This window comes from Ictalurus furcatus, chromosome 1 (genome assembly GCF_023375685.1).
Source record: "Ictalurus furcatus strain D&B chromosome 1, Billie_1.0, whole genome shotgun sequence".
Classification (NCBI taxonomy): Eukaryota; Metazoa; Chordata; class Actinopteri; order Siluriformes; family Ictaluridae; genus Ictalurus; species Ictalurus furcatus.
In genome coordinates, this window is record NC_071255.1 from 30585190 (window position 1) to 30606278 (window position 21089).

Genomic DNA, 21089 nt, shown 5'->3' on the forward strand with positions numbered 1-21089 from the left:
ACACGGTCTATCGGTCATTCAATAAGCCAGATATTAAGCAATCGTCATATGAGATTTAAGTCAGAGAATGTTGTACTCAGAGAAGCACCATTAACAAGAAGAAGAAAATACGCTGTATCTGTTAGACACCCTAGACTTGACCCTAAAGTTAATCTTTTACCTCTCTGAGCAGCACCGACAAGCCAGGCTGTTTGGTAACATGTGATGACAATCCAGAGAACGAGGTTATGGGTAATGAGAAGCTGTAGCTTCACCCTGACGTTCACCAGTGAAAGATTCTGTAAATATCTGGGAAATGACCGACAGGTCTATGAGCTCCGCCTCCTGGTACAGGACATAAATATTTCATTTTTATTATCATTTATTATATTTTTAATATATTTTTTATTTTTTAAAAGGGCAGCAGAAGAGGCAGTTGATCAAAGAAATAAATAAATACAATTCAAACACTTAGTAGTAAAATGACTGAAGAGTACCCTTCTTTATATCTATATATTTAAATTTACTGATTCCTCTCATTTGTACGATTTCTTGAATTAGTAAACTGCCGATTCACTCAAGCACCTGCTTTCAGTATTTACCCACCCATTTGCACAATTCCTAAATGATTAATGAATCGGTTATTGGTTTGCTAATTGATTTAATGCTGCTACATTAAATGGCCCTGCATTTAACGGGACCACGAACAACTGCACAAATTAACATAATCCTGAATGACTGTGTCATGTTCAGTACCTGGTTGTAAATCTTGGCCAATCGATAAGCTTTCGAGCCCTGGACATCTCCAGATTGCTGAGCATCATCTCTTGATGTTCTGTTTGTTTAGCCTGTCACAGCCATTTCAACTTCAACATTTTTGTATCTCAGCATCTTTATTGGAATCTACTGAAGGAGCAACAAATTTACAAAAGAATTCAACTATACACTGAAAATACAGTTGAAATATAACAGCATTTAACCAGGATACGAGACTTGGAGGGCACATGCACACACACACACACACACACACACACACACACACACACACCCAGGCGCACGCGCGCACGGTTGTTTTTGAGAGCTGTAAAAGTAGGTCACTGTTAAAGTGTGTTGAGTGTGAGCGGTGGCCTTGCTCCTGCTAAGCAGTCATCATTAATCTCGTAAACAGCCGTGTTAACGTGCTAATGAGGAAGATGCAGGACTGCACCTAGCCAGGATACAGCCCGAGCACATGGAGGTAGAGTGGGGCAGGAGGAGAACGATAACAGAAGGAAAGATAAAGGGCTTCATTTCCCACTCATATTTTCCAATGATGTAAGCAAACACGAGTCCATTATTCAGACTGAACAGGTAATGCGTCCTAAACAAATACCGATACGAGCAATTAGGCAGGGCATTATTTATTTGTTTGTGTGTTTGTTTATTTATTTATTTACTTTTGGAGATGGTTTGCCAGGTACAGCTTCAGGACACGTGTGTGCATCATGAACCCGCAGGACAAAACAATAAAAAGCACATAAGTAAAGTGAACTTAAACGTGTAGTTGTGACACTACTTGTGTGTTGCCAGGTTTACGCAAAATTATTAAACGCTCCAAAAATGTTCATGCGCAGAAAAACGTACTCGGGGTTTTGCGGAAAAAACAGTTAACAGTGGTGCACATTTCGGGTTTGTAGAATTTATTTGCAAATATGAGGATGTTATTGGCACAACTAGGCAACCTTGCTCATGGAACAAATTCCAAGTTCATTAACATGACACTAACGGGAGGTTCGGTTGAACCCGACCTAAACACAGCATTACCGAGCTCCGAAATAAAACCCTTTCATAAATGTCCAACAAAAAAATAAAATAAATAGATGATTTCATATACTGAGCTGCTGATCATTTTCATTCAGTGATTGTTCTCCATTGTTATTAAAAGATAATCACTGACACACACACACACACAAATGGACATACACCAGTGCCTCAGGTTATTCTAAATTATTCATGTCCAAAAAGCAAAACATGCATGTCACCTTCCTCTCTCTCTCTCTCTCTAACAAGACGCTCCACACTGTATCAGAATGGACCATAAACATCCACTTTGACTTACACTGTCTGTGTGTGTGTGTGTGTGTGTGTGTGTGTGTGTGTGTGTGTGTGTGTGTGTGTAAAAAGGACCGAGAGGAAGGTGACATGCAGGATAGGCTTTTTAGACATGAATAATTCAGATTAACCTAAGGCACTGTTGCCCCTCCAATGAGAAACTTGTGTTTGTGTGTGTGTGTGTGTGTGTGTGTGTGTGTGTGTGTGTGTGTGTGTGTACTGGTATAGCAATCCATAAGTTTATAATTTAATGGATTCAAATTTCAATATTATACAAACAAGAAGTAAAAGCAGTCATTTATAATCAGTGACATGGGGGACAGGGGAAGCGGAATATGAGGAGAAACAATTGATCTGAGTCACTTGCTTTAAAAGCCTGCAGTTTAATCAGTAAACTCAGTCTTTTGTACACACACACACACACACACACACACACACACACACAGAGATCAATCTCACAACCTAAAACTTAACACTGTAGGACTAACTGCAAATCTCAATGCATGCCATATGCATCTGAGGCTAAATATAGTTGAGTCTTTATCCTACTATAACTTTGTCATTATTTATGAATTATTTAGCACCGGCTCCAGGGTCTCCTTCCTCGACTGATTCCTAGATGTGCTTACAACGTGTGCGTTCACATTTCTATAAGCTATTTATTCAAATTAAAAAATGAAAGACATTTAGCAAGTTAGTACCTTTCCATTCCAGGTGCTTCCCACACGCCGCCCAACAAATGTTGCACAGCGGGGTTTATTTTAAGAAAGTGTGGGTTTAGTCACCTCACGTTAAGTGTGAACGAGGCTTATATCTGGAAACCTTCGGCCTAGACTTCCTACAGTGCCCTCATATTTCGCTTTCTATCATGCTGCAGATCTCCGCTGGTATAAAAACCAGTTTCTCAGAAAGGGCTCGAATATATTAAAAGTTACTGTGGTACAAATTTACGCCTCAGACGGGAGTGATTTAAAAAAGAAAAAACATTTTTTAAAGCCTTTCATTAAAGTTACACGTGCTATGACGAATCATAATAGCACAAGTTCATAATAGCACAGTGGGCTGTGGTTTGATTAATCTTGAGGACCTTTATGAGTCAATACCGCTGCAGAGTTTACTGCAGAGACAGAGAGAGACACAAGACAGAAAAGCTACACAGCACACTCGTCCACTCTGGGTTTTACCTCAGCGGGATCTACGACCTTCACTCACAGGTGCTGCAGTGTAGGCTTATTACTTTCATCCACCTTGTAGTTATGCTCTTTGATCATTTTTTATATATATATATATATATATATATATATATATATATATATATATATATATATATATATATATATATATATATATATAACCAGTTCATATTCATACCGTTGATGCTATACAAACCAAATGTAGCCCATCGGTTGATATTATTTCTCAAGAGATGCAAAGAACTACGTGTTTGAGAGAAGGAGTAGAGATTTAGCTGAAATAAGAGGATCTGTTGTTGACCGATGAGAACTAAAATCCCACTGGTTCTATTCTATTGAGGGATGTGTGCGTATTCAGAAGCATTGGCAACACGAGTGGAACTGTTCACACACTTGCCTGCGTATCTTCTGTAAAGTATTAAAAGAGATATCCACTGAATGGCACGTAAGAGCCATGACATCCATATACGTCAGGTTTCTAAGTCAAACTGCAATGTTTTAGAGATTTCATGCACAGCGACATTCAACACACACACACGAGATATTACTCTTCAGAACGTTCTGCCGTCGTCGTGATTGTTGCCATGATCTGTGTCTCAATTAAAAAAACTATGACTCTTACATCCGAGTTGTAAGGGATCACCACCGACCTGATATTATTTGGGTGGTGATTCATTCTCAGCACTGCAACGACACTCGCGATAGAGTGTGTGTGTGTGTGTGTGTGTGTGTGTGTGTGTGTGTGTGTGTGTGTGTGTGTGATGCTGGTATCAGTACAATACAGACACTCAGAACTTACTGACTGCACTCTACTAAACACACCTGTTTTGTCGGTCCAACTTAGGGATCTAGATCTACACCCGAAAGCTGAATCATGCAATACAATATCTATTATTAAACGCATTATACAAACAAACCTGAATTCATTTTCAGTGAAAGACTGGAGCTCAGCAAAAGTGTCAGATCTGGAACGTTTTATATAAGGCGTCAAAGAAGGGTTGTTTTCATACATCGGGGGGTTGTTTTTCCATAGTATAATCGTTGTATCATGTGTGTATCAATCTATGACCGAAGTGTGATGCGAAGTCAGGGGGACACACACCATGGACACAGTGTCGGCTGATCAAATGATCAGTGAGTGCAGCTGTAAGGAAGGTGGACGTAAATAAACTGGCTCAGGACCAAAGTGTGGTCTCAGAAAGCAAGTGTGTATGCTTTCACATCATTTTATTTCAAGGCTTGTGATAGATTTTCTTACTGGCATCCAGTAAAATACAATGAGGTAATACACCTACGACCGCAAACAACCAAATTACTGCAGCAGGACGGAGCGAAAGTTAGTCCACCGCTTTTGAGAAAGCATAGAAAAACCCTCTCTCAAATATTAGTTTAGTGCAATTCTCAGATTAAAGATCTGAGATCTAATTAGATCCTCTAATTAAAGTTTCCTCTATGATATAACTCTTGCAGAGATTTAAAAAAAAAAAAAACATGGCACAAGCAGGCTGCCTTATACACAAAAGATATGATCAGATGGTTTGGAGTTCATAGTATGTATTTTTTTTTTTAATATAGCGACTAAAACCTAAATCCTGTGATTAAAAGTTGGTGTGGATGGTTAAAATAGAAGCGTATCCTTTCTGTAAGATACACTTTATAAAGATGAGGGGGGAAAATGCTTCCAGTGTCAGAAATGCACCAGCACTTCCCTTAGAGCATAAGACTTGTGCTGGGATTTGAACTCATGACTTTTCTCAACTCCGCCCTGTTTGATGATGGATCTAATATGAGCACGGACGCTTATTCTTAGTTTATCGTGAATAATCTTACCTTTCATCTTGATTCTGAACATCTATGGCCCAGGAGGCAGGCGGCTCTATCACAAAGCCCATGTCATCATGGGAGCTGGAAGACGATTGGTCAGACAGTAGAGGAGGAAGTACAGGCGGCCTATCATCTTCAATGATGACTGTGTCATCCTGAGGCATGTTCACAGTGGGGGACAGCTGGTAGTTACCTGAGACAGATAGGAGAGAGTAGAACAGAGTGTGTCAGTGTTAAACACATACGCTGGTACAGTAAAGAACTGCACGTCTGGCAGCGAGAATGGTGCTGGAGCTGAAATACAGTTGCAGACAAAATGATTCAACCCCCATTGCAAATCAGGTTTATTGTCAAAATGTACAGACTTTCAGCTGTTTGCGATGAACAAATCAAACAAAAGCGATTGGAATAGTTCAACACAACGAATGCTTCAAGGGGTTTCCCCAAATTCAACTGAAAATGCAACTTATTTTCACTTGCTTTTGTATGCAAAAGTCTGTAAATTTTGACAATAAACACGATCCGCCGATGTCGTGCACGTAAGAGCCGCAACATCCATGTAGTCAGGTTTCCAAGTCGGGAGGCTCAGGTGGTAAAGCGGGTTGCCCACTAAAGTGTAGGGTTGGAGATTCGAATAACCGAGTGTCCTTGGGCAATTCACTGAACCTTAAGTTGCTCCTGATGGCAGGCTAGTGTGCGAGCGTGTGTGTGTGTGTGTGTGAATGAGAAACAGTGTAAAGCGCTTTGCAGAACCGCTAAGGTTAAAAAGGCACTATATAAATGCAGACCATTTACCGTTTAAGTCAAATAGACCTTTCTGCCGTCGTCGTGATTGTTAACACGATCTGTTTCTGACATCAAAACTATGACCTTGCATTCAAGTATTTACTAATCCAGAAGACGCGGACACAAAACAGACCTGCTGGTAGGTTTGAAGCCTATAGGAAAGGTTTTTAAAATTCACACAATAACTGTAATAGGAAAACAGATCAGTGTTAATATTCAATAACGGTCTAGAATTGTACATTCGTATGCAATTTGAGGCACAGTGTTAGTTAGTTTGTTTATTCTGTGGCAGACACAGTGTCACATGGTTCTACGCTGCCCCCACTATTTACGTTGGCTATTTACGCTACGTATGCACCAAATAATCACAAGAGATGCAAGGCAGCCATCTTGCATATGCATAGTTAAAAGCTAATTTTATTGAGCCTTAAGGCTAGGTGCACTTCTGTCAGGTGGTGACAAGCAGGGTCCAAGAACCACTTTCAAGAGTGCCAACAGTGTTCAGTTCTTGCCAAGTTATATAGATCACCTAAAAGATCATATACTACATGAACATTTCGCAATATCAGCTCCGAGCTAACCTTATAAAATGCCTGAGGAAAGCTGATAGAAATACAACCAAAGATAAGCACAATGATGCAGTTAACCAAATTTCATCTCCACCAGGCTTATAGTTAACCCTGGCCCCTATGAAATGACCATGTCCCAAGCTTTACAGACATCCTCAGAAGCTTGTACTAAACAAGCTTTTCAGGTTCTGTGTGAATCCCTGCAATCAAGGACTGAATGGTATGGAGTGGCCTTTTATTTCCTCAACATGTTTTTGATGAATACTGATTTCTAGACTTTGAGTATTCTGACTAGTTTGTAAAAGTAGCTTTTGTATATTGAAAAATAGCACACAATATAATTTGGCAGAGCTAAATGCTCCAAATTTGTTCACAATAAGACAAGGAAAGAGGGGAGGGGGGGGGGGGAGAAAAAAAAAAAAAAACAAACCAGAAACTGTCACTAGAACTAATGGTTCTCAAGATAGGAGCCAAATCATAACGTTCAGTGCTACGGCACTACCAACAAACCAATCGAGCTCATGTTTTGCCCGAGTATTATCTAGTTACCCAAATTTTATGCTTGCACAACTTTATTTTCGGTCTGCAGGACTTGTTTTACTGGACAAAAATAAGAAGACGTTTGCAGTCACGATTACTGAGTTTGTTAAAACTTGAAATCTCTAGGTTTCCTTAAAGCTACTGCAAGTGCGTTTGTTTTCATTATCAGACTTCATTTACCAGCTTAAGAGCAATTATATGTAATTGCTACCTGAGGGGTGGAAAGGTATTTACTCTGGCTTCCTCTTAGCACGATATAACTTGCGTTCAACTTCCGAACGTCTCCAAGAATGACGAATTTTCTTTAATGGAAATGAATTAGCTTTAATACTTTAAAATACTGAATAGAAAGGGCAGAATTAAAGACATCTCCTGGGGTAAAAAAAAAAAAAAAAAAAACCTTTAATAAGCTCTTGTTGAAAGATGAGAACCAAGGGTCCTCTCTCTGTCGACTGTAAGACAAAAGTAAACCTCAAAGTTGTTAGTAGCTGTTGAAAGGTCAGAGTCTTCCGAGTCTTCATTTCACATCTCAGTGCCTTCAATTTATGACTATTTCCTTTAATAAGCCATGCAGATCAACTGGCTTCAGGCACAAGGGACAGCAGGGCTGCAAGAGCCGACCTTCATGTCATTACTGCCTACTTTTAGACTGAAATTGCAAAGTAAACACGTTTCAAATTAGCTTTCAGAGTACTTCAGAACACAGGTAATGGCTGCAGCAGAAAACGGACAGGTGTTGATTATTAAACTCTCATAAAGGTGAACCATAATAACTAGCGATGCACTTTTAGCTTCCAAAAGAGTCAACATGGCAAACAAGAAAATCCATGCAGATGAAGAAACGACGTATCTTTAAAATTAGTAAGAAAACAAAGAGGCTAAATTCAGCTGTAGACTTCTACTTATACAGTTACGGCATTTGGCAGAAGCCCTTATACAGAGCAACTTCCATTTATGTCATTCCTCAAGGGCCCAGCAGTGGTAGTGTGGATAGTGCTGGGATTTGAACTCACGACTTTGATCAGTAGTCCAATGTCTTAACCACTGCGCTACCACTTCTACTTAACGATAAGCAGCACCTTTTTACAGACGGACGCGACCACAGTCCCGCCTTGTTATTTACTACTGGCTCACAAGACCATAGCTTGTGAATGCACAGGTCAAAGTTCACCTAGATCAAGTAACCGCTACCAGACACAAATGTGCATCTTTCAAATTCGGCATCATTCTCCCTGAATGAGCTGAATTAGCTTTTCTGCCAGGCAAATTTCGAGTCTGGAGCCTATCCCAGGGAACTCGGGGAACAAGGCGGGGGGGGGGACGACGGACACCCTGGACGGGGTCCCAATCCATGGCAGGGCACAATCGCACACAAACACTCATTCATACACTACGGACAATTACGGATGCCAATCAAAACCCAACCCTGGAGGTTTGAGGCAAACATGCTACCACTAAGCCACCATGCTCCCATACTTGTATTCATTTTACGTGTATTTATTTCTCAGAATGCATGCGATTTAAGACACGAATGTCAAATTGGACGGTCAATGTCGAAGTCAATTGGATTACACAGACAATGCAAAGTGTGCCACTAAAATTTCTTCGTCATATGGAATTGTAAGTGTACCAAGATGGATACAAACACTCAAACACCTGCATGTACACACACAAGCACACCTGATTGATTAAAAGCAAAGTACCACCTCATGCTGTCGCACAAGAGACCGCTAAGTGAAATACCTTGCTCTGGATGTTGCTTCTCTATATTTCTTCCTGCCAGAAGACGTACTACTTTGTGCACAGCATTTTCAAGCCAATGCATGTATGCGAAAAAATTCAGAAGGTGATAATAGATAATCAAGCTGTTTGACTCAGCTAGATTCTTATCCCACTATTCCTTCCACCATCTCTGCTGCTTGTGCATCAACGATGCAAGTCTGTCAATCCTCTCACAATAAAATAATATCCAGAGATCCAGTCACATGATTCTCCTTGTCAAACTTCTAACGGCGCAAAAGGTAATTCAATAACACGTCTCTTCGGGGACCCGAGAAGCGCTCAGCTCTGATCAGCGAAAGTTCGTTAACTTTAACTCAGCCTAATGAGATTGGCAGAGGAATTAACAGCACTGCGATTAGCATTCAGCGGCTCCAGCCGTTCATTAATAAATCATTAAAGCTACTTGCAAGACAAGCAAGGCAAATTCCCACTCCATTTTATGGTGACAGACAGCGACTCACAGGTCTGACTTAAGCTACTATGTTAAAAGACTATTCCTGCACACAAGCCATTGCAGGCCAAGTTCGAGCACACCGAGCGCAGAAACTTTAAAAAGCTTATGCTTCAGGGTCTAATTAGAGCCAAGAAAATAGCAGCAAACTTTCCTTTGATTTTATCAGAGGAGCCTGACAAGACTAGAAGGAGCGTGGATATTAGCGAAGTCTGTTTTGCTGCTCTGTGTACATGTATGTTAATGTGAAGACCTCTCAGTAGGTAGTAATTATGCGCTAGATGAGCTAGCCAAGAGCAGTGTTGGGGAAGCTATTGTTAGACTTGCCAAGCAACAACCGAATCATGGAGTAAAACAGCCGCAGCTAAACTGCCATTTTGGTACAGTAGATAGCTAGAAACAAAACGTAGCTAACTACACTGAAGCTGCTTTGTCAAACTCAAAATCAACATCGGTATTTACATTTTATTGTGCAGCTAATTTATTGCACAAAATAACTTTTACGTGCTTTGAACATGGTATGCTACAGCAAACAGATTTTGCTTTACTACTAAGAATGAAAACTAAACTGAATTAACAGTGGGTTCACGCTACTATTAGAACAGTTCTGGAAATTTCTAGCTAGCTAGTTAACATTGGGCATGCAGCAAGCAATGCAACAAGAATGTTTTGATCCTTGCTTGCTATTTCATATTAGCTGATGCTAGGCTAAGCCATATCTGAGGTCGGTCGTCATGCTCTGTTGAAACAGTTACCTGTTTTGTAAATACGTACACTGCTTCTTTGCATTGACTGAACAGAAAATGCTCAGCTCCTTATGCCATCACTCCTGACCATCCTCTTAACTTAAATTAACAAGCACAATAACAAAAAGCATAAGAGGCTCCCCGCCTTTTTATGTCCTTAATTTGCTTAAAATTTGTTGTCTATAATATATTCGTTTCAGGTTTGCATAGCTTACAGACAAATGTCTATCCACTGCTGTGTGAATCTTTCATGCTCATGCTCAACATTAAGAAACATGGTCGTGGATGTTTGATATTCTTGTCTTCATGACGAGAAGAAAGCGTCCTCTGTAGAAGTAGAACAATGCTGCTGTTATCCACACAGGTCGCACCTAAGTGCGGTGCAAACTAATTCGAAGTATTTGACTCGGCTCCAAAGGTATACAATAATTTGCACATACTGAATAATTCGCAGTCAGATTTCACACTATCGAATTATGTAGTTAATCTAGTAGCATCACTATTTGTCCAAGAGTCTGTTGATAGGAGAATTTCAGCACGCTGAATTCACTGGATCAAAACCTCCCTGCTTTAATGCCGGACTGCTTTAATGATAGAGAACTGACAAAAGACATCCGTCTTCCGTGCCGCTTATCCTACACAGGGTTGCTGGGAGCCTGGATCTAAATGTCTATGCACAAGACTCCAACTAGGGAATGAGCTGTGAGTGTGCATATAATGCAGTGAGATCTTACGACTAGGCATAGGCACTATCAATTACATCACAAAAACAATTGTGTGATACAGCTGCGGAGGATGAATTCTTCCAGTGATGAAAGCAAGTATATCAAACACCCTTGGCCATATTTATTAGTCTTCACTTCAGTGGATCAAAGTCTCCCTGCTTGAATACCAGACTGCTTTAATGAATCCTGTCGAGGCATGCCCTTGAACCTTCCTCATCTCACATGCTAATCGATATATGTGCTAGCGTGTTCTGTGTGTTCACAGAACTTCCCTTTGCAAACCTATCTTTAGTTTTACAGTGGGGGGGGGGGGGGCCAAAAGTTGAAATATATAGCTCAAGGCACAGCACCACCTTAATTGGCTTCAGTTCAGATCACAGTCATGTTCTCTCACTTCAACCCAGCAAACCCTCTGACTCGAGTGCCCGGCTCTCTAAACAAGGACGGCTCGGCGGCATTCCTCTCGCTTCCACTAAATAACGTGAGATCAGGTACGGCCAGGGCCACTCCAGTGCCACTGAAAGGAATAATTAAGCAGAAAAAGAAAAGGAAATGCTGCAGAGGCCACAGTTCTATAACATGGTGCTAATTGGCTCGCTAGTGAGAAAGCACACTCCTCTTCCTGGATCTAATATGACTGTAGTGAATAACTGAACTCATCAGACAGCTCATGCTGAATTGAATAAATTCCTGAAGGACAAGCATGATGAGACTAAGCATTGCACTATTTGTTATACATGTATTCGTGTATTTCTCTTTCACCAGACACTGTGGTACCGTTACGAATCGGAATCCAGAGGTTGAGTACTAAAATACCCATTATAAGTTATGAGATGTCGACGACATTTCCCACGTAATACTAGTGTAGCGTGACACCATACTAGTCATGCAGCTGGACTGCTCACTGCTGGTTGGTGTTCATTAAGGAAGAGCTCTCTCTCTCTCTGTCTCTTCAGGAGGACTTTCAGAATGTTTGAGACGGACTAATCTTTCCGACACCTCGTCTGCACCTTGTCTAGATACATTAGCCAGTCAGGCTTATAGAGCAGAGAGGGCAAGCAGACTGGATGAAATGGAGGAGTGGGACAATGAACATCTTACTTTCTTCCCATTAAAGTGGCTGTAGAGGACAGGCAAGAGAGCTGAGTGGTCATGTGGGGGTATTTGGAAAAAAACTATTTGGATACTATTGCAGTATCCACCTATTTGCGCTCATACATGTAGGGAAATGATTTGGGAAAGATAGTACCAAAAAAGCAAAAGTAATTTCTACCAAACTGCTGGGTGTGATGAAGCAACTGTGTGTTTGTACCTGATGTTATTTTAGATTAATTTCTCCTCACCATGTGCAGATGGCCCAGAGCTCGACTGCTGCTTCCTGTCATGGTGTAATCAAACGACCCCTCATGCAGTCCACCAGTAACAACAAACACTCCTGGTGTTTTCACACAGACTCGGGCACCGTGTCGTTACGGAAACCGTCCAAAATCCATCCAACTGCTGCTGACACCATCATGTTTGTCCTTACTGGTGCTCAGATAAATTAGCAACAGTGAGACCTTTTATTTCATGCCCTTATTGGAATGTCAAGGTCTACTGGATGTGAAGAACACATGAGGGAGGTGGACACTGAGGTGTTGCTCATGAATGGAAGTTCAACATGGACGCTTTATATATTTTACTTCATTTTCCAGTATGCCCATGGTGCAAGGGTGTTTAATGGCACACTACAGAAGCTGGCAGTGCATTTAGCAAGGGTTTGTGCATTGTTACATTCTGTACCAACAGAAAGTACAATGTTATCCTGAGGCTATATATAAAGAGCAATTAGCCAATGTTCTAATTCTAATAATAATAATAATAATAATAATAAAACCAGAATTTTAAAAACACTGGAACATGTCGGGTTTTTATTTTTATATATCAAATAAAACATTTTGCTTAGGAAGTGGTAGCTCAATGGTTAAGACGTTGGACTACCGGTCAAAAAGTTGAGAGTTCAAATCCCAGCACTACCAAGCTGCCATTGCTGGGCCCTTGATCACGGCCCTTATCCGTCAACTGCTCAGTCATATAAATGAGATAAAAATGCAAGTCGCTCTGGATAAGGGTGTCCACCAAAAGCCATAAATATAAATGTAAATGTAGCAGTGAAATTCAATAGGGAGCTATTAACTGACCCCCAAGCAACTAATGTGTCTCTCCAACTACGGTATTAGAGAAAACTATTAGATCCTAACAACCACAGTGCCAATTGCCAATATAAGCAAATTTGTGGTGAGCTGGAATCTCTGATTCCCGTGCTGATGGATCACACCATTAGCGCGCCAGTTTTTAGAAGAGATTTTCCACAGGATTCCACATGAGCCTTCAATGAGCACTGAGCGAATGGGTCTGAGACCATTAGATCACGAACCCGTTCTGTCACGCATATAAGGCCTGCCTGTTTAGTTAACAATCAGGGGGAAGACATGCTGCTGAGAGGACGAATCATTTTGCATACGAATCATTTCACACAGCGGCGCTCCAGATCGCATTAACTAGCCTACAAGCTGATTTAACAGGCTTGGTTGAGGCATGTCATTTCTGCTTCCCTTTAAGCCGACAAGGTCAAGCTGAGTGATCCAGGAGTGTCGTAGAAGAAGGAAAAAAATGGCCAACATGTGGCATTAATCACAAGTTCCCATGGACTTGCAATCAGCACTCACAAGTTTGCATATCTAGACTGCTTCGGAAATGTCCCATAGTGACTTCATGTGGTTTGGAAATGAGAACAAGCCAAGGACTTATGGTAAAACAACGCACTGTAATACAAAATTATTATTGCTCGAGGGAAATCAGCATGATTTCTACACTAAGAAGAAAGGCACAGACATGAAACACTAAAGCAAAATGACCTCGTTTCAGTGTTTTGTGTTCGTCGATTCCAGAGTTATGGGTGTGACATTCAAACTACATTAAATCTGACTTTTAAACTGCACAGGCTTAGCGTCAATGACACAGATTTACATTTCAGAGAGAAACCAATACTCACAATTAACATTCTGCACATGCTACAGATAGACAGTGGTTTAACATTCGATGAATGTGACATCAGCAATGAATGATTTATTTATTTATTTATTTTAAATCGTTAAATCAACACCACTTCCTACTTTTCAATCATTTATTGATTTACACTTTAGTGGTATGTCTGCAAAACGTGAGTTCTTGTTATCGGTTATGTTATTGCCAGTACAAACACAACAAACTGATCCTAACAAAGCACTGACACCCCGAGACCCCTTCCATAAACGTTAAATAAACCTCTCTTTACAGAAACAATCGTATATTTTTCTTTGTTACATAAAAACATGTTTTTGCCTTAGGTTATTAAGAGATCCCGCAATACAAGTCCCTGTGAATGAGCTGTTACGATGGAAACGGTAATGTATTAGCGAGCGTGCATGAATATAAACCTGTGATTTGAATGACAGTCGGCACTGCCATCAGAGCTGCTGTTACAGAAAATTAAACACCACCACCTCACCAGCCAGAATCAAGAATTCAACAGCGCTGTGGCATAAATTCTTATATCTTATCAAGAGGAAATAAGGATCCGACCTCAGCCTTAGTGATGACGTTAAGTAAGATACAATGAGACTCTGGAAACCTCTGTTAAAACCGTGATCTGTGGCTGGTTAAATCATCTTGTGCCTCTTAACATCTGATGGCTTAATGAAACAATTCCCTTCAAAATTCAATCAGAGAAGTTATATATAGCCCTAAATGGGCAATTTAAAAGTGATTTCCTGTGCTCATGACTTTATTATTCCATGGTTGGGTTGACATTTGAATGGAGGAAGCCTGATTACTTAGATTCTTCTTGATGTTGTAGATTAACCACCCATTTTATCTTATTTTAAAATCTTTTTTTTTTCTTCTGAACAATGTTTCTCTGAGCTCAGAGAATACTTATGTAACTGGAAATGTTCACAGTTTTGTTTTGTTTTTTATCGGAAACACTGGATATTCTTTAAATGTCCCTTAGCCGTTCGATAGGTACAGTGGAGGTCATAAGCTTACATACGCCTTGCAGAATCTGCAAAATGTTCAATTAAGATGAAGCATGAAAATGGCTTTTTATTTATTTATTATTTTTTTTATTTAGTACTGCCCTGACAATATAAAACAACAATTTACACCAATCATCCTGTTCAAAAGTTTACACCCCCCTAGCTCTTAATGCATCATGTTGCCTTCTTGAGCATGAGTGAATGTTCGCACATTTTGTAAGAGTCGTGTACGAGTCCCTCAGGTGTCCTCAGTGTGAAAAGACGGATCTGAACATCATATAGTCGCTGTTGGAAAGGGGTCAAATATGCAGAAGATGCTGGAAAAACAAAGAATGTGCAGGACCTGGAGGATTTTTCTGAAGAACAGTGGGCAGTTTAACTGCTCAGGACAAACAAGGGACTCGTGAACAACTCTCACAAAACAAACACATCACATCCTTGATCATCCAGGTAACGACACACAGTATTAATAATCGAGCGTATGTAAACTCTTGAACTGGTTCATGTGTGTAAATTCAGTTATTACTGTGTCTTGTGGTCTATATGTAAACATCTGTTATGTGAAATAAAACAGATGTTTTTCAGGACAGTATGAAATAAAAAACAAAAACTATATATTATATATATATATATATTTTTTTTTCTTTTTTGACATTTTGCAGATTCTGCAAGGCGTATGTAAACGTATGACCATAGCTGTAATTGTGTTAAGCTAATGTAAAAACACACACACACACACACAAAAAAACTTGTGATGAACCTTTTGGACAAGCGCCTCTTCGTCCAACCTTTGCACAAAAGCAAACAAAAAAAGATCAAATCACTTAAGTGTTGCATTTTAGAGTTTTCACACCCAGAACTCCAACTCATTATAATACAACATTTGATTTTGAAAATAACAACTTATAGTACACTCAGCTTGAACTTGATCATTACCAGGTCAAATACCTGTGCTGAGAAATCAATAGCTTAAACTAAAAAAAAAACCCTTTAAGTGTCTTCTCTGACATTTCCTTTTAAATGTCATCTATATTTTACTGCTCTGCATTTTAACCCCTTCCAGTAATTTGGGGTTTGGTGAGAGAAAAAGCTGCTTACGGGAATGGTTTCATACTGAGAAATCTTTACCAATGTCAGTTCATATGCCATATATTACCTGGGGTTATTTCTACAGGTGATTATATAGAAGGTAAAAATACAGTGTAATCTTTCCAGGCACATACACACACACACACACACACACACACACACACACACCTAAACACAGGACTCAATCCCTGAGAGATACACTGGTAATAATTACATTACCCGAGATCCCTACGTGAAACTAGTCCAAACTGAAAGGACTTTAGATACTTAAGATATTTTTGAGAACAGTATTTCCATGAAATCTCTTGTCATTATAATATGAAGTCAGCCATGAGTCATACACCATGACAACCCTACTGCCATATGGACAGCATTATGGGATGCTTACATACAGGCCTCTTTTGGAGGTGATGTTTTACACGACATACACTATCCACCACCACCACCAGAGTTGGGTGTAACGCATTACTGTGACCTCGTTACTTTTTCTGATTTGATTACAGTTACTCATGTCAATAACATGATGTTACTCGCGTTTCCAATGTATTGTTAAGAAAACAATATGAAGTAAAATGTATTTTTAAAATAAATCACGTTTTTAACCGAATAATTCTCCACTTGGAGCGGTTTGTCGCTACGTAACTGAACGTCAGCAAAAGAAGACGGCGGTGGTGTAATTTTATATCTTCAGTGAACGGAGGCGAGACCGATCAGACAGGGTTTACAGGAAAATACACGGAAATACTGGTGTCTTATTGGCTGACACGCTCAATTCTGCCAAATGCTCGCTCAGAGTCAGTGTGAGGAAAAATAGATATACGCTGATTTTATTTATTTTTTTAATCCAGTAAATGGGTTGAAACTGAAACAGTAACGTCCTGTGATGCTGAGCAGGAAAACAAGGTGTGTAAATATCTATATGAGTTCCAGTTTACGTGAACATGATATGAGCAGAACATAAGGAAAGATAAATGTACTTTGCATGGCACTGTAGCAGCTAAACCCATACAATGATAGCTTAGCTGTGCCTCCCCTTCTCTAGAGTAGAAGCCTAGGTAGAAATAAGTTCTAGCCTAGGTAGAAAACTTTTATATTTTTTCAGTCTGGTAGTCATATAAACAGTGACAACACCCGAGGCAAGTTTTATGATAAATCCAACGTTTTTCTGATCATGCCATACACTGACACCCGCTAAAATTACTGAAGGACCTATGAGTTTCACATTGTAGTGTATATTTGTAGGTTTGAGAGTGACGTGAAAGTAATTAGTAATCTGATTACGTTTTACATGCAGTAATCAGTACTGTAATCAAATTACAATTTTAAAGTAGTAATTAGTCATCTGTAGTGGATGAATTTTTTTATTTTTTTTCCTTTTTGAGTAATTTACCCAACACTGCTCACCACCAGTGAATTTCACGAGTTCTTAAACACGACAGACAGCAAAACAAACACACAAATTAATACAACAATATCTTTGTTTCTGAGTCCCAGGCTGAATCCATCTACCTGCGCATATCGCATTTCCCCTCATTCTCTGAATAAAACAGGGACAAAAACTGGGAACTGAGAGCTTTGTAACCTTCACCACCTTCCACCTGCATTCCCCCTTTTACCTTTTAACCGAACAGCATGCCTAGAAGCGATCGACGGGGTCCTCAATCTGAGAGCCAGTGTGACATCCTGCTTCAAGTTGCACTTTTCAATTAAGCTCTGAGACGTGAGCACAGCCTGCTATCGCACTAATGCTCCCGACGGCCCTGCGGAGCGTGAGGACACGGGAGAGCATCCGGATGCTGCTGCTTGTAACATGCTTGACAATTTACCGTCCGCATGCAAGGTCAGAAGAAGGAAGACCCAAAAGAAGGGAGGTCTCTGCATCTGCCTTGTGTCAGGTCGAGCTTTTTTTGCTAGTGAGTTGAAGCTTCAGATATCAATTTCAAAGGTGGATATATTAGAGGCAGACAGTGTGTGTACGTGTGTGTAGGCTTCATACATACACACTTTCCCTGACACCAGCTCATCCTTCTGACAGTCGTGCAACACCTCGACCCATCAATCTGACCATGGCCAATCAATGAGATGGCACGCTGGAGCTAGATTAACTGCCCCACTCCTCCATCAATCCACCCGGCTCGCCTGACTGACTACATGCTTTATTCCCTGCCGCCTTTTTCTCTAAACATCACCAAGATAGAAAATGTGGATCAATAATGAGCTGTATCTCATCCTCTGACATCAGTAACGCTCTCTCACACCTTCCACACGCTATCACTGTTACCATCAGACGACCCTTTTTATAACCCGTGATGCCTCGGTATTACCTGTATCCCTTATAACACCATCAAATGTCACCGAACTCTGTATTCTCGATCCTTCAGGACCAATATGATTTTTTTTTTTCTTTTCTTTTTTTAACTACGTGATACACGCCAGACTAAATAACACAACACTGTACATCCCAGCAGTTCATACACGTGTTTATTGGAAATTGTTTCCTGCGACGTAGAAAATGTGATTCAACCGTTATAGCCTAAAGCATTTATAGCTCAGCGCGGCAATTTCCACGCCGTCCGAACTGGCTGCTAACAATACCGCTCCGTTTTCTTCTCTATGCACTTCACAATAACCCTGAATATTGTGAAACAAAGCTGAACTTCAACAGGCATCCACCATCCATCAACCATTACAGGACTGTTAATGCGTCTGCCTGTTCTCTTTCTCTCGCAGTAGTCAGGCACAATAGCTGTTTTTTTTCCCCCCTCAGTATAATGGGAATAATCTTTTCTTTTTTTTTTTCCATTTCAGACATGGAGGTATTTTACTCTCGAAATCAAAAGCTCTGGATGCCACTGAACATTTAATCCAAACTGGATTAGAGACAGAAGTTAACTAGTTAGCCGCATAATTTATTTATTTTTTAAATCAAGTTTTTTTTTTTTTCTTGCATTAAGAACAATAAGCATGTCTTTGTATCGTACCTTAGACCCCTATAGATGCTTATTTATGAGCGCCAGGCAACACACTCTTCTGAAATGTCAGGAAGACTCGGTATACACCGTCATTCAGGTTATCCCCATTTCTCGGGGGATCGAGATAAATAAATAAATAAATACATGCCAATCTGCCACTGACAATGTGACACTTTGTCAAGCCTGTCGATACAGACTGCACCCATCTTCCCCACGTCAAACTTTCTCCAACTTTTCCGCACTGCTTATTTGTCCCGTGTTGTCTGCAGCTGAGAGCTTGAACGCTCGAATGCTTCAAATGCAAGCAGGGTTATAGGAACTCGCACTTCACACTGACACGGGAGATATTTACGATCATGTGGGCTTTTTTTTTTTTTGAAAGAGTATGTTAGTGCCTGTCAAAGAGAAGCAATTGCAGCAAGTAGGGCAGAATAAACAGAAGTGTGCGCATGGATTAGAAAAAAAAATTGTGAGTTTGAGACAGACGTTGAAAGATGAGGCACATACAGATGATATTCTATATAGATCATTATTGGGTATGCAATATGCTCCGTGTGTGTGTGTGTTTATATATATATATAACAGGGCTGCAACAACTAATCGATAAAATCAGTGATTATCGATAATTAAAATAATCGACAAAGAATGTCATTATGGATTAGTCGGGTCTGTGATGTCATTGTGGCTATTCCCCCCCCCGTCAGTGACGTCACTTCACGACGGTGAAAAACGCATTTCTATGAATAAAACCCATCTGAAAAACAGCAGGTCACAGAGTGAGCTGCTGCTGAGGGAAAAGTGCACGATCCAGGTCGTCCAAAACACGAGAATGTTTCATATCAAGCTCAGCAAACAAACTCCTAAGTGTATTAACGTGGCTCGTCGTGTCAGACGCTGTGACAGACACGCGTGCTGTTTAATGTGTCCCAGACGTGTTTTCTTCAGCGCAGAAATGAAACGTTTACCTTTATATACTTATCTGTAAATGTTAGAAATTCACACCAGTATTTCCAATTCACATAAAGACTCGTCCTGAGCGCGAGTCCATGCGTGTGCGTCAATCAAACAGCGCGCAATAGAAAAGAAGCACGATAACTCCGACTGAAATATTCATTTTGATCAAATATGTTGTTTACTGCTGTATTTAGGGATAAATTTAGAAACAAGAGTAATTGTGTTTATGAGAGCGGTAACTGTGATGGGGTTATAACATGTAATTGTACAGAAATGTAAGAAGTGTCGTATGTTTACAGAATAAAGGAACATGTTACAGTGTTTAAATGAGTGAATGTGTGTGTTACTGCACAACATACAACCTCTTACCAGTTAACACTTAATCTGTGCTTTTCTTTTTCTTTTTTATTATTTTTAATATAGTGATTAAAATTCTGGGCAGATTGTGAAATAACATGGTTTTTCGAAAAATGACAGAAAATAAAAACTGGCCTTTTAATCCAACTAATCGATTAATCGAAGAAGTAAGATCTTTCAGGGGGCACAGGGCAGGGGACACCCTGGACAGTGCTAATCTATTGAGGCAAACGTGAGAACCACACAAGAACAAACAACACACGTGTGTGTTTCCTCACCGATCATTCTGCCCATGATGGAGCGAGTGTTGACCGAGTCGTCCAAGCCCTCGACAGCTCCGGGGTAGAGAGAGTGAGAGATGCGTCGCTCGTGATCATCATGAGATTGGTTCAGTGACACCTCGGACACGGATGGACTTCTTGCACCGTCCTGCTAAGACATGAGCCCACAAAAGAAACAGTTATTTCTTAATGACACTTTCTTGACAGATGCGAAGAAAACCTGTATACAAAATGTCTAACACTGAGATGCCAGCTTATATGAATGGGCAAAATGACCAATAAGTAAATTAAATAAAACAAATATTAACTGACACAAGAAATAAAAACACATACATACAACATGGACATAAGCCACATAAAGCGGGTCCTGCACTGCCATCCCTGGTTCAATCCTGAACTCAGGCTATTGTCTGTGTGTTTCACATGTTGTCCCTATGTCCATGTGGGTTTCCTCCAGCCTCCCAAAACAAGAGACTCGAAAGTGCCCCTAGGTGTGAATGAGTGTGTGAGTAAATGGTGCTCTATGAAGGGCTTGGGTCATGATCAAAGGAACTGTAACCAAACTTCAGGATCTGCTATTAGAGGAAAATAATCAACTTTAGTAAGTTAGTTGGAAGGAAGGAAGGGTAGTCAGGGAGGAAGGAAGGAATGAACAAAAACAAAGGAAGGAACGATTGAGTGAAGTCATGAAGGAA

The 21089-nt window shown here is 40.3% G+C and overlaps 1 protein-coding gene across 5 annotated transcripts in view; it reads right to left on the bottom strand.

Annotated features, from left to right (window-relative positions):
• The window catches only part of pard3aa (par-3 family cell polarity regulator alpha, a), a 434509-nt gene that overhangs the window by 155089 nt on the left and 258331 nt on the right, over window positions 1-21089 (bottom strand). For 3 of the 5 annotated variants that reach the window (XM_053635955.1, XM_053635934.1, XM_053635960.1), the window contains exons 14-15: window positions 20392-20545; window positions 5094-5280 (exon numbers count right to left, since the gene is read on the bottom strand). In XM_053635955.1, the coding sequence (XP_053491930.1) occupies window positions 5094-5280; window positions 20392-20545 (341 nt within the window). The remainder of the gene's footprint in view (window positions 1-5093; window positions 5281-20391; window positions 20546-21089) is intronic. The other 2 variants (XM_053635967.1, XM_053635945.1) reach the window with 1 other exon arrangement.